At 40.4% G+C, this 13,985-nt stretch overlaps 1 protein-coding gene across 1 annotated transcript in view; it reads right to left on the bottom strand.

The window, feature by feature from the left end:
- The window catches only part of ndst2a (N-deacetylase/N-sulfotransferase (heparan glucosaminyl) 2a), a 35,122-nt gene extending 21,452 nt beyond the window's left edge, over nucleotides 1-13,670 (bottom strand). The window contains exons 1-3 of the mRNA XM_040005077.1: nucleotides 13,511-13,670; nucleotides 8,675-8,735; nucleotides 3,916-5,559 (exon numbers count right to left, since the gene is read on the bottom strand). Coding sequence (XP_039861011.1) covers nucleotides 3,916-4,983 — 1,068 coding nt within the window. The 5' untranslated portion in view covers nucleotides 4,984-5,559; nucleotides 8,675-8,735; nucleotides 13,511-13,670. The remainder of the gene's footprint in view (nucleotides 1-3,915; nucleotides 5,560-8,674; nucleotides 8,736-13,510) is intronic.
- Between the last annotated feature and the right edge of the window lie 315 nt (nucleotides 13,671-13,985).

The raw sequence follows: 13,985 nt of genomic DNA, 5'->3' as shown, positions 1-13,985 counted from the left end.
CGCAATGTTGATGGTGAACAGATCAAAACACTGACAGAATCCATGGATGGCAGGCTTTTGAGTGTCCTTGCAAAGAAAGGTGGCTATATTGGTCGCTGATTTGTTTTTGTTTTGTTTTTGAATGTCAGAAATGTATATTTGTGAATGTGGAGATGTTATATTGGTTTCACTGGTAAAAATAAATAATTGAAATGGGTATATATTTGTTTTTTGTTAAGTTGCCTAATAATTATGCACAGTAATAGTCACCTGCACACACAGATATCCCCCTAAAATAGCTAAAACTAAAAACAAACTAAAAACTACTTCCAAAAACATTCAGCTTTGATATTAATGAGTTTTTTGGGTTCATTGAGAACATGGTTGTTGTTCAATAATAACATTATTCCTCAAAAATACAACTTGCCTAATAATTCTGCACTCCCTGTAAAGAGACTGCAGCAGGACGTACAGACGCGCTGGAACAGCACATATTACATGCTCCAGTCCCTCATTGAGCAAAAGCGAGTGCTGGGCGTGTCCGAGCACGAACTCCCTGACTATCTCACTGCTCATCAATGGGCTCTTATGGAGACGACTGTTCTCGTCCCCTTTGAGGAACTAACTAAAAAAGTGAGCAGCTACAACGCACTAGCCTCTGATGTCATCCCAGCTGTGACTGTGCTAGTGAGACTTCTAAACAGAGAAACAGATGAACAAATTTAAAATTAAATTTTGTTTTTTTTATAATTATTTATTCTGTAATATGTTGCATACAACATGCTTTTCATTTTAAATAAATGTTCTTAATTCCAAACTAGTCCCTTGTTTGTTTTTTGTTAAATTATAGGACTAAAGCTGTTACCTGCAAATTTAAATCATGTTTTTATTAAGTACTCTGTATCGGCGAGTACTGAAATGCAAGTACTCGTACTCGTTTCCAAAAAAGTGGTATCGGTGCATCCCTAAAGTCTACTTTTTACCAAACTGTAAACAGAGTGCTATTAACAAGCAAATCATTTTTTGATCTTAGCTACATTAATAGTTCTAGTAACACTGATGTTTTTACTTTAAATCTCTCAGGTTTTTCACCAACAATCAAGAAATATAACTGGATGTCAACAACTCAATCAACCGCACGGCACAGTGTGATATTTCAGGTTTGTAAATACTATCACACTACCACAGTCTATATCCAATTGAAATGCATACTTTTACTTTTAATTGAAAAGGGTTTAACAAAAGTATTGCAAAGATGTTTTTAATATAGATACAACCATTTTTAGACAGACGCATATTCAGATGCTCAAAATTAATTGGAGAATTCACTAAAACAGTTTCATGGCCAGATGTTTCCTTATTATCTCATGGCAAATTAAGCAGATAAAAGAACTGGAAATTATTCCAACTGCTGAACTTATATTAGTTATATTTTAAATTGAATGCTCAGCATGAGGTCAAATAGAGTTTGATGCAAATTAAAGAGGCCATTAGGACAGCGTATTGTCCCAGATTTCAACAAGCGATTCAATTCTGATTCATAAAGTCCTGATTCAACTCAATCCCGCGCTGGAAGCAAAACAGCCAAAATAAGAGAAAATTTATATCAATTTTTTTTCAAACTTCTTTTGCTGCTGGTTCAATGAATTCTGGTTGGAGAGTGACAAAACCTGCAGTTTCAGAATCTGTGAGATGTCCACTTCAGCACCCGACGGTGTGAACAATCGCACTTTGTGTTTACATTTTTGCGGAGTCCATTCACCTGCTCTTTAAGGCAGCTGTTGGAGTACTTTTGTGTACTCTTACCTGAGATTTTGGCATTTCTAGAAAACAACCATTTATATTTAAAAAATTATTTTCACGTTTTAAGAATCTATATCAGATTATTCAAATTAAATTAAATTTGAATTGGGAAATTGATTTTTCTAAATCCTAGAGGCCATCACTGGAATAAACAAACAAACCTACCCTATAAGGTAAAGTCTCCACAGCCGACTCTGTGCAGTGACAACAAGGGCGTAGATTTGGCTTTGGCATTGGTGGAGACGGATGATTCAACCACCGAACCCTGCCCTGTTTCTTATTTTTTCCTTTTTCTCTTTGCTTCTTGATAAAAAAAAAAGGAGAAATATACTTGCCTACATATGCTATTCTACATGCTTTTAAACCATTTAAAATTATAATTCATAGTTTTATATGTGAATTATATAACGTTAAATTACTATTAAACAAATGACTGATATATACAAAAAAACTTGAATTTTACAGTGTTTATTATTGTCCAAATTCAGAGGCTGCGTCCACCTGAGGACCCGGCCTTTTCGGTCTAAGTGGGCCGGGTCCTCCGAAAGCCGGGTAGACCAGAAATGAGCGACTGTGAAATTGGATATTCTAGCCGTCAGAATTACGTCACCTCTGCCGTCTGCTCCTTGCTGTCTAAAATATAACCGGACACTGGCGTAGATTCTCGACCGTCTCACACTTCTGTTTAATTAGTTTTCTGATTGACATTTATTTAGCTGTGTGAAAACCCCGGAGGAACCCTCCCGAGGGATTAATAAAATTTTATTTAATCTAATCTAATAACTTTAATCTCAGCTAAACCGATTTACTCACGAACAAATAAAACACAGAAAAAGGCCAAACAATAACATGTTTAAGTTATTTGAAGTTTACGCAGCTACATTCTCGCCTGAAAATATGTTAAAAGTTTATTTTGCGACCCAGAAAGATTAATAAGAGTAATATTAAAACTAAGTAGCTGCAGTAGTAGTAGCCATTGTTGGAAACTGGAATTGGCTGGGCCAATCTGGGATATGGTTTTTCAATTTTGTTGTCCAGGTGGAAAATCGGGAGAAATTGGGGAGAATGGTGGCTCTGGGAGATTTTCGGGATTCTCCCGGAAAAATCGGAAGTGTTGGCATGTATGGCCTAGCATAGCCTGTAACGTTATTATGACGGACACATTTTATGAGTGAGCTTGACTTTAAGTGACTTATAGGTTTCTTTGAAAAATATTTTTTTTTAGATTCAGGTCTTTCCTTTTTGCTGCCATCCTCCTCTCCTCCTTGCAGGTCCTCGCAGTGCAGGCTTGCTGCTGCTAAAACTAAACAGAGCTCCCTGAAAGGCACAGCCAATCACATTGGCCATATTTGTCACATGAGGTAGGACTCCAGTAGAGGATGTAATTTAACTCTTTCTGCACCGCTGGGTGAATGAGACGTTGACAGATCGTTCTTTTTTTTTTTTTTTTTTTTTTCCCTTTCTATCGGGTTTGTTTTTCTTCACTCGAAGAGATCAAATTATTGGTGGGGAGAGTTCAATAATCGCTGGATATTGGTGGGGACATGTCCCTTCCGTCCATGCCAAATCTACGCCCTTGAGTAACAAAAAACAAAAAAAACAAACAAATAGAAATTTTGGGCACTGGGGCCCAGAGGGACTCATGGATGTGGAATTCTTTTCATGGTAAGAAGAACTGATTCAAAATTAATCTAGGGAAGTTATGCCTACCTCAAGAGTGTTCCTATCATTGTCTGAGCAGGGTACCGATCAGTACCCAATAGCGTGGCTTTTCATTTTCTGCTTTCTGTTTTAACTTCAGTGAGACTTGGTGATGTCTAAGGAGGCTGCAAAGAATTTTCATCTGAGCATTAAAAATAATCCATATACATAAAATTACTTAGAAACCTCTGAAATGGGATACTGTGCATAAAAATGGATATAATTCCTAAACAGTTAATGTAATGTATTTGTTAAACCCCTTGAATTGAAGGTGACATTCTACACTTTAATCACATCTTGATTGTTTGACTTAAAATCAACTTTGGTGGTGTACCAAGGCAAAATTGCAAAAACTTTGGTACTGTAAATAAAAACAAACACAAAACAAAACAGAGGAACCAACTGTATGTACGGCTGACAAGGCTCACCCACCTCCACATCAGACACCTTCATACGGGTTCCCTCCTTGCCAACAAATATGTCGTCCACGTCTACGAGGATGTGACGGTCCAAGGACAAACACAGTCTCTTTCCTGTCAAGTAGGCAATAGCATCCACAAACACTAGCTTGTGAAGCCAGTAGTTGAGATTATTTCCAAAAAGAACTCTTTGAATGCCATCGTGGAGCCCCAAGTCTTGGATTACTGTGGCATGAAGGGCCCGCAAAGGGCTGGGTCCAAAATGCGCCAGTGTATCTGAGGTCTTGGTTCTAGCTAGAAGCACTGGTTCATAGGTAGAATGGTTAGACTGGAAAATGGTCCAGTCATCGCCTGGTAAGGAGCCCTGCTCCATCTGATTAGGCTTGGTGATGTAGAGTAGAGGAGCAGCGGGGTTGATGCGGTAGTCCCTGAGTCCCAAGTGCGAGTGTAGATAGAGAGGAAAGCCTTTGAGCTGTGCACTGAAAGGCGAGTTTTCATTCGCTTTGAAAAAGCCAATGACACCTACTCCATACTCAGCACAATACTTGTCCAGCAAGTCACGGTTCCACGAATCAAGATTGACATATTTCAAGACATTTTCATAGATGATCAAAGTATAGCGTCCACGGTTACGTTCTGTCAATGTGGGCATGTCACCTTTACCAGGAGCAATCTCTGTCCGGTAGTGAAAGCGACTTGACTCCAATATGGCTACAATCTCCTGGCCCAGTTGGGAATAGATGCTCTCTACAAACACCAGAACCACAGGCTCCGTCTTTAAATTATCCTTAACATGGTGTAGTTGTCCCTGGCGCGGAGGAAGAAAAAGTGGTGCCCTCTGGCCACCTGGCCCTCCTTCTGCATCGCCCGTACTTACTCCTAGTGAAATCCCACCACCTCCGCCACAATCACTAAAAGGTAAAGGAGGGGCCTCCTTGATTTTTGGGCTGTTGGAGACATAGTAAGCTAAAAAGGCCATGGACAGCAAGCAGAAGATGATGAGCGCCAGGATGAGGCGATGGAGCTCTAGCTGGCGGACACCTCGCATTAGCTTCCAAACACCCAACCCTGAACCCACCATGGTGTTTGGAGGGTAAAGGCAGGACTGGACAGCAAGAGGCAGTAATGATTAAGGAAGGACAGCAGATAAGGGAAGTAGGAGCAAGAGGAGAGGGGAGTGGAAGAGGAAGATCGAGCAGTAGATACTGGCACCGGGATGTGCTGAAGAATAGCCATTTACACTACGTCACCATGGCCAACATCATCCATTACCTCTTCTGTCCTTATGGCTCAGCAGTGTCAAAAAACAAACAAACAAAAAACTCTGCAACTTCCTTTCTCTAATTTGAAAGGTACCAATACAGGGTCTGAAGAGTAAGAAATGTAAGATGGGTCAATAAAAATGAACACCAACACCAGTGGTCTCTGGCTGAGAACTGGTCGGGGTCTTCAATACCACGCCAAAAGTTCAATCTCAAGTTCCTGCTGGTTGGTCAGCAGTTCTTAAAGAGTTTAAGCAGATATTGCACAATGCGAGTGTCTCTCCTTTTGCAGATGCCTGACAAGTCCGTCAGCCATGGAAGCATCAATGCTTGTAGAATGTATTTTGGGGCCGACCCTCCTTGGGACACATTGTCTGTACATTGCCGAAAGACACCTGGAAAATGGGGAGAGACAAGTGGGAGGGTGAGAAAAAGGCAGTGAAAATTACAACAAAGGGTAAGAGAGGGGAAAAATGATTCACTAGACATCAGCTGTTAGTTCTTAGAGCCAGTCTCAAAAATTCCATGTTTTCTGTAGCCACAATTACGATATTAAACAGAAGAAAGTACTACTCTACACACACCATGGACAAAGCAAAATCAACTACACATTTTATAGCTTGTGTTCCTCCCCCTCCATTCCCCTAAAATTTACAAAGTACAAAGAAAGTAAATTGTCAATACTCAGCAATGTGCCAATTCTGCATCACTTTAACATCTGTTTCATTGCTACACTAAAAAAAATCACTTGGTTTAGACGAGAGTTTTAGTGATAGTGAGAGTTTAAGTATAGGAACTCTGGTAGTTACTAGGGGTGGGCGATATAAACGATATACGATAGAAACGATATAAATTTGGCCAACGATAGAGATTTTGACTATACCGCTCTACCGCATGTTGATGATGTCATCAAGCTGCGCCTGTTTTGGTCGAAAGCATCGCAGTGGCTACAACCATTATCATCTGAAAATTATGCCGGGCGACAGTCACAGCAAAGAGATGAAGCACTCTTGAAATACGGGGAAAGCCAAAAACTGTGCTTCCTCCACTTCCGTAACATTGATTCATTAATGTTGAATTCTCTCGCAGCTGCTCTATTCCCATGTTGTTGCAGGATATTAATGACTAACCTCGTATTGTGGATGAATGATCTCAGTTGTTCTCCTGACTGAAGTTTGCCCGTGTACAGCATCCTGCTATGTGATTGCATTTGTCCCTGACCACCAGAATCCCTCACGTTAACTTTTATCGAGTGGAAAAAAAGTTAGCGTTCATCCTCCAGCTTCACTGTGCTAATGTTATGCTAACATAGCTGTGTCGCTAGCAATCACGTAGCACAACATTATATACCAGGTAGTCCAACTTCAGCAACCCTGCAAACGCCACTGCTGTTTAGTTTCCTGTCTTTATTATGTTGGAAGTGGTAGCAGAGCTGTACGTTTGAAATAGTTTCAAAAATCTCTGTCAGAACATGCTATGTCGTGTTTAGGTGCGGCTTACCAAAGTTGTACTTAGAGCAGGGAGATATGGCCAAAAATATTTATGTTTAGGTGGAAACTAGCGAGCTAACTTCCTGTTAACTTCTAACTCAGTTAAATTTAATAAATTCTGTTTTCATGGATGCCTGGATGTTAAACTTAATTGTTACACCCGATAAAGCAGCAACGCTGATGATTTTATTAAAGATAAAAACGGTCTAAATTCTTTCAACTCTCAGTGTTCGTTTGACTTTGGGACCTGAAGCAGACGGAGTTTTGGACCCAGATTACTCCGCGAAGCTCCTCACTACGGCAGCCATAATGCTCTGACAATCCATCAAGCAGTGCGGCTTACCAAAGTTGTACTAAAACATTTTTTAGCAGATTTCTGCACGCCAAAATCAGTTCGAGGTCAGTAAGCACAACCAGAATTCCTACACAAGGCACTCTCGATTTTTGAGAAAATTAAAGGATTTTAAGTGTGCCTTATAGTGTGGAAAATACATTTATCAGAAGAAAAGAATATATTGCGATATATATATCGTTACCGCACATGCTTCAAATTATACCGTGATATGGATTTTAGGCCATATCGCCCAGCCCTAGTAGTTACAACTAACTTTTAGGTTTATGTAAGTATGTCTGTGAAGGTTCTCGGTCATAGTAATCTAAGGAAATTGGAAAGAAAAGCTTTTTTAAAAATGTTTTTTAATTAATTAATTAATTTTTTAGGGCTGACATTTTTTTTTGTCTTCCCTTTGCCAGGGTCGCAGCGTTTTCTTGGGAGAAATGTTTCGGCACTCATCCAAGGAACTAGGTACTTCAGTCACTGTGCAAATGTACCGTTTATAAGGTTGGGGAAACCTGCAGACAGCTGAGTCTGATGAGTGACAAAACATTTCTCCACTGAAAATGCTACTCTAGATCAACACAATCCCCTTTTTGGTCATGCTGAGATATGCCAATTTTGAGGCAACATCTCTATAGCAATCACTTTGCTGGTCCAAAAATACCATCCATCCACTCTCCTTTTCAGGGTTGCTGGAGCCTATCCCAGCTGTCACAGGGCGAAAGGAGGGGTACACCCTGGACAGGTTGTTGGTCTGTTGCAGGGCTAACACATTCACTCACACCTATGGGCAATTTAGATTTTTCAATTAACCTATCCCCACTAACTGCATGTCTTTGGACTGTGGGAGAAAGCTGGAGAACCCACACAAACACGGGGAGAACATGCACAGAAAGACCTCAGCCTGATGGTGGAATTGAACTCAGGACCTTCTTGCTGTGTGGCAACAGTGCTAACCACTGTGCCACCGTGCTGCCTGTTATCGTTGATATTTTAAATTAAATAATTTAGACTACAGAAATGAGAACAAATGAAGCATTTCTGGAAAATAAAGTGTCTTAAGAGAGAAACAGTTCATTCCTAAGATGTTTGTTATGTGAAGGCAATAGGGCATACTTTTACTCAAGACTTTTGCACAATACTGTCTCAATGAAAATTTGAGAAAACACTGATTACACAGATAAAATGTATCAGGATAAGATCTGTAGATGACTATAGTTCTGATCAAAAGTTTAAGATCACTTCAAAATGCTTGTTGATGGAGCTGCAGAAGCTGGTGACACCTAGCATAATCAGCCGGATGATTGACACTTACAGGCTCATGCAAGTTAGCCGTGTTTGAATACTTTGCTTACACACCGCTTTGGTCATGTTTGGAAACTTGATTTCTGTTGGCGGGTTCTTTTTTGGAGGTGTGATCCTAAACTTTTGATCAGGTGTAAAAACAGCCTGTTTCAGTTTAAGCGTTGTTTTCAATAAATTGCATGATTTGAAAAATATTTCATCTCACTCCCATTTCTTCTTGTTGCATGTTAAAACTCTACTTTAACCCTGTTAAGATCCAACCATGCAAAATATGATTTTTTGCCATTTTTCAAGTGGTCTTAAACTTTTGATCAGCACTCTGATGCCTCTAGAACATGAAGACGGACTAAAGTTGAATAAGGAATAAAATGTACTGACATTACTTGAACAGCGTCCATCCACAGTTGCAAGTCCTTCAGCTCAACATTGGTGCCACCATCTGAAAAAGGAAAGATGAGATAGGAGTGATTAAGATAGTGAGCATAGTAGTACAGAAAAAAAATACAGAAAATTCAAGTTATTAGGCGAAACCCTAATAATTTTGATCGTGACCTTTCTTCTGGTATCAAAAGTAGTCTCCTTGTACAGGTGGCTGCCATCATACCTGTTGCTTGTGTAGCTTTTCTTATTACACTTTTATTCTCCAGTCAACTCTCCTTTAAATGCTACAATACAATAAGTTCAGACTGTTGCTTGCATCGGAAGTCAAAAACCTCCAAGCTCCATTGTAATCTTTCAGTCAGAGGAGTGACTTTCCATTGTGAGATTAAACATGTGTGAATCATGCCATCAGATGATATTTAAATTTGACCAATCACTACCCTACCCTGTCCATTCTGAGAATAAGAAAAAGTTAGGGGTGGGGTTGGACTTTATTCGTACAGAAAGGCAAAATGAAATAATGTCATACTCTAAGATACTGGATTTCTTATGTTCATGATCTATAAGCAATAACCATCAAAATTAAAACAAAGACTAAGTAGTTCACATAATATACAAGCCTTTAATTAAATCACATAAAAATGTAATGATATTCAAATTTTTGTGACACACCATTTATTCATTCATGAGCTCCTGTTGAGGAGGTACAGGGAGCCACACTGCACATCTTAAAATATTGTCAGATATAAACTGGTCTGTGGCACAAAAAAGGTGGGGACTGCTGGTTTATAGGTCCTATCCACTGAAGATCAAAAATGCAAGGAAATGCATTAATTGATACTGATCAATAGTACTATTGGATCATATCTAACTGTGTTGACACTAAAAGTGCCATTTTCAACTACTCCAGCTGACACAGAACTTTACACGGCCCCTCCCCTCAATAGCATGAACACAGATGCACACCTTAATGCTAGTCAAATAACAATAATAACAGATCCCTGTTCATTGTTATGAACAAATGCATGTTTGTGCAACAGGTATGCAGGTTTATGTGTATATGAGCCTGTTTAAAATCCCTGTGTTACCAGAGAAATCAGCTGGCTCCATTACCACAGGGCCAGGTTTTAATAGCTTCACTCTCATACACAAACACTTTCTCTTCATGAAAATCACCCCAGGGCCTTCCTCTTAATTATCAAGTCTTATCACAAACATCAGGAATATATTCTCAGGACAAAATTAGGCATGTGCTTACAGCACACCACTAATTGTATAGCCATTCAAGAAGAGAAATGAACAAGTGAGACTTCAGAGGGGAACCTTACAAAGGGAAAATCAGCTTTTATAGCCGGCTCATTCATCATTTAAATTTTACCACAAAATAACTTTATAGTATGAGGGGAAAAAATGTTTCCTAAAATACAAAACTGCAGTCACTGTTTGATAGTAGATTCATTCTGAAGTGGAACAGTGTTGTTGTGCCCCATCAGGTTGACACTCTATATGTTAAAATATTGCTACTCTGAGTGACTGAAACATACAATTAGGTCCATAAGTATTTTGACAGTGACAATTCAGAGAATTTTAATTCAAACAATCAAAATCAGACGACAGTACACTTTCTGCTTAAATCCAAAAACTAAACCAAAATGCTGAATTAACAGGCTCACATTTTCAGACAGTCAAAAGACACTAGACAACTGAATGTTAAACAGTTTTCACAGCCAGATGACAAATAAAGCAAATAAAAGATCTGCAGTGGATTGCAAGTTTTAAGCTTGAACAGCTTTCCACTGAAGCTCTCATTAAAAGATCCCTAAGTGATGGCCATGCAAGTGAAGAAAGCTGACATTAACCCAAATAACCCTCCGTCTCAGATAGGTTCGTTTAGAAGTGATGTGGTGCATGAATGCACTGGCTAGATCAGGGGTGGGCAATCTCAGTCCACGAGGGCCGGTGTCCCTGCAGGTTTTAGATGTGTCCTCGAACCAACGCAGCTGATTTAAATGGCTAAATTAGCTCCTCAACGTGTCCTGAAGTTCTCCAGAGGCCTGGTAACGAACTAATCATGTGATTCAGGTGTGTTGACCCAAGGTGAGATCTAAAACCTGCAGGGACACCGGCCCTCGAGGACTGAGATTGCCCACCCCTGGGCTAGATCATCAATGCCAAAAGGTCTGAAGGAGCACAGAAAACTACTAAAGGGGATGATTGCGGAATCATTTCCACTGTTAAGAAAAAACCCTTTACAACATTATGGAAGTAGGAATATTTTTGTCAAATGAAGGGGAATACATTGGCTTTGCCACAGACCAAACCACAAATAACATTTAGAAACAGAAAGACCAAATAAGACTTCATCACAACATGTCTGAGAGAGCCTGCACAACTCTGGGAAATAAAAAGCAGAAAAATAGGATAAATCTGCAAAACAGTGTTAAAAATATATAGAGGGAAGATAAGGAACAAGTAATGCATAGGTAATGACCTCAACCATAACCCCACGAGTACATCATCACCTGCGAATGTTATGCCATAGTGTATGTGTCTGCTAGTGGAACCAGGCCATGACATGACTGCTAGCAGAAGTATCAGGATGCATTAGCCCCTTTTCCATTTGTACCTCCTCGGATTGACTCGGCACGGTTCACCACAGTTTTCAGGATTTTCCATCAGGTCGTAGTACCTGGTACTTTTTTTAGTACCTGCTCGGCTGGGGTTTCAAGTGACTAAAACAGGTACTAAAATGTGACGTCGGCAGACTGCATGGCATTGATTGGGTGGTTAGTAGTGTCCCTGATTAGTCATGAGTGTCTCAGCTCAAGAACATTATAACCGCCATTTTTAAAACTCAGCAACAAAGGGAATGGCTACAAAAAAACAACAACGCCGTGACCCCCCGAGTGTGACGAAAAGCTACAGACAGAGCAGCAGGTCACTTCAACATCCACCTTTGTTCTAGTGTTTGTGTAGCATATTAATTACGTTGTGGGATGCGCAGACACGTTGCTATGACGACAAGCACACAAACAAGGTAATATTAATGTATACTTTATTGATCCCTGTGGGGAAATTCCTCTCTGCATTTAATCCATTCACTCAGTGAAGCAGTGGGCAGCCATTGGGCGCCCAAGGAGCAGTGTGTAGGGAACCCCCAACCTTCCGATCATGGGGCCACCACTCTACCTACTGCACTATCCCTGCCCCAAGGTTTGCCCTGCCCCAGCAAACAAGGTACTACTGGGTCGTAATGGCAAACCAGTTGGTCTGAGTCGGGTCCTGTCGACCCAAGTAGGTACTAATAGAAAAAGGGCTACTGTGGCATGTAGGGGCTATACTTTGATCAGATTCAGCCAAAAGCTATAAAACTGCAAATAGATTGTGATGCAACGAATACTACAAAAAGAACCCAAGAGATTCTCCAGGCAACTAAGAGGAACCTGAGTATTTTTCAAAGACCAAGGCTGTCTCAGCTCAAATAGAGAATGCTTTAGTTAGTGAAGACAAAACTGAAGACAGAGACACACACAAACAAACAGCAACTGAAGGTGGCAGCATGGCAGCAGTAAAGTCCTCCAGAGCATCTCAAAGGCGGAAACGCACCATGCCTGCTCTTCTAGTTTCTCAGCAAAATGAACAAGTCAAAGCAATTTGTTTTTCACTTCGATTTACGGAGTGTCTTCGGGTGTCTTCGAATTCAGCCATCTCCAGCTGATTAGTTTTATTTCCATCAAACCACATGGAAGCTTTTCATTCCTAATACATTACCCAGTCCATATCAGTAAAGAGATCCAACATATTTTTACCCATAGAGATCGGATGTTTTTTCAAAGTGTTCCTGTTAGTTTTTTCAACAGTGTATTTCTGATTACTTTTGTGCTTCTGAATATCGAGTCTGTGTAAAAAAAAATGGCTGCAATTCTTAAACAGTTAATGCATTACTTTTGTTAAATCCTTTGAATTTAAGCTCAAGGTTTGGACTTACCACATCTTCATCGTTAGATTTGAAATCCATTATGGTGGTGTAGAGAAGCAAAGCTTAAAAATTTGTCACTGTGTAACTATATATATATAAACAATATATACTGTATTAAGATGGTCCTAAAATGGTGATGGTCTGGAGTGGAGATGACAACGGTAAAGTAGTCTGATCAACCCTTTCTCAGGCCGCGTTCTAGATCATTTAATTTGATATTAAATCATATGTATTTGTAAAGTGGAGTCGGCGAAAGGGGTTCAAAGAGCGCCGAGTCTGCAATGCTACGGCTATTAGTGTAATCCGAACAGCTCGGGTTATTTGGCAACGACCAAAACATCCAACCTGGTGTCGACAGCACCTCTGTCGCTGTGCAACATCTGGTCTACTTCACGTTACACTAGTGAAAATATGGGACTTGGCAGTAAACCAGACACAAGGGTGACTTCTCAGTGCACATACCTGTCGGACTCACCACACTATATTACATGAAGGAGGACATCTGAAAAGCAGCACGGCAGCAAACTAACTCTTTAGCCTGCTGAGTGCATGCGCAAAGCTCGCTAACGTTAGCTTAGCTAAGAACAGCGTTCAGTGTGTCTGGGTAAACGTCTAACCTATAAAACCGTGGCCTGACCATGGCTTCCTGGTGGTTTTATCTCATTGTAGTGCAGGTATATCCTTGAGTTGTCCAGCCGCTAACAAGGATTCCCAGTACAAACACCAGTCCCCTAACTACGGGTATGACTTGTACCCACAGCTAGCTGCTGTGGCTATTAGAGCTACTCAAAATCCTGCAGACAACCGGGCTTCAGCCCCTAGGCCTTAGCATAAAATCTGTCTGTGACGCTCACCTGTATTCATTGTCCACACACAGTGATCCGTCCATGGCGGAGAAGCACAACAAGCTTCAGTATTTACAGTGAGAAAGTGAACTTCGTTTCGTCGGTGCTCAGGTAGCCATCTTGGTTCTGCCGGGGCCTGGAGTCAACCAAATCCGTCACACAGGGGGAGGGTTTACAATCTGAAGGCCCGCGTTATTAATCCAAGAGTTGTTTTCGTAGACTGAAGACCAAATAAAGAGAACCGTTTTCCTGTCAATTCGGGAAATATCGAATGAGTGGACACACTTTTATTTTGAATAACTGAAGCTACAAAGGTTACATCGATTTGTTTTTGTTTCTGGTGTGTAGCACAGTGAAGTCCCTGATGTGACCCGCGAGCAGAAGCAAAACACTAACATAACGAGTTTGTTACAAGAATATTGTCGTTTTACTTACTTACACTAAAACACCTCAGTAACGATTAACTATCTGATAATATACATGC

This window comes from Simochromis diagramma, unplaced genomic scaffold, assembly GCF_900408965.1.
Source record: "Simochromis diagramma unplaced genomic scaffold, fSimDia1.1 OVJJ01000309.1, whole genome shotgun sequence".
Lineage (NCBI taxonomy): Eukaryota > Metazoa > Chordata > Actinopteri > Cichliformes > Cichlidae > Simochromis > Simochromis diagramma.
Note: the sequence above shows the minus strand (reverse complement) of the source record. Positions and strands in the feature narration are given on the sequence as shown.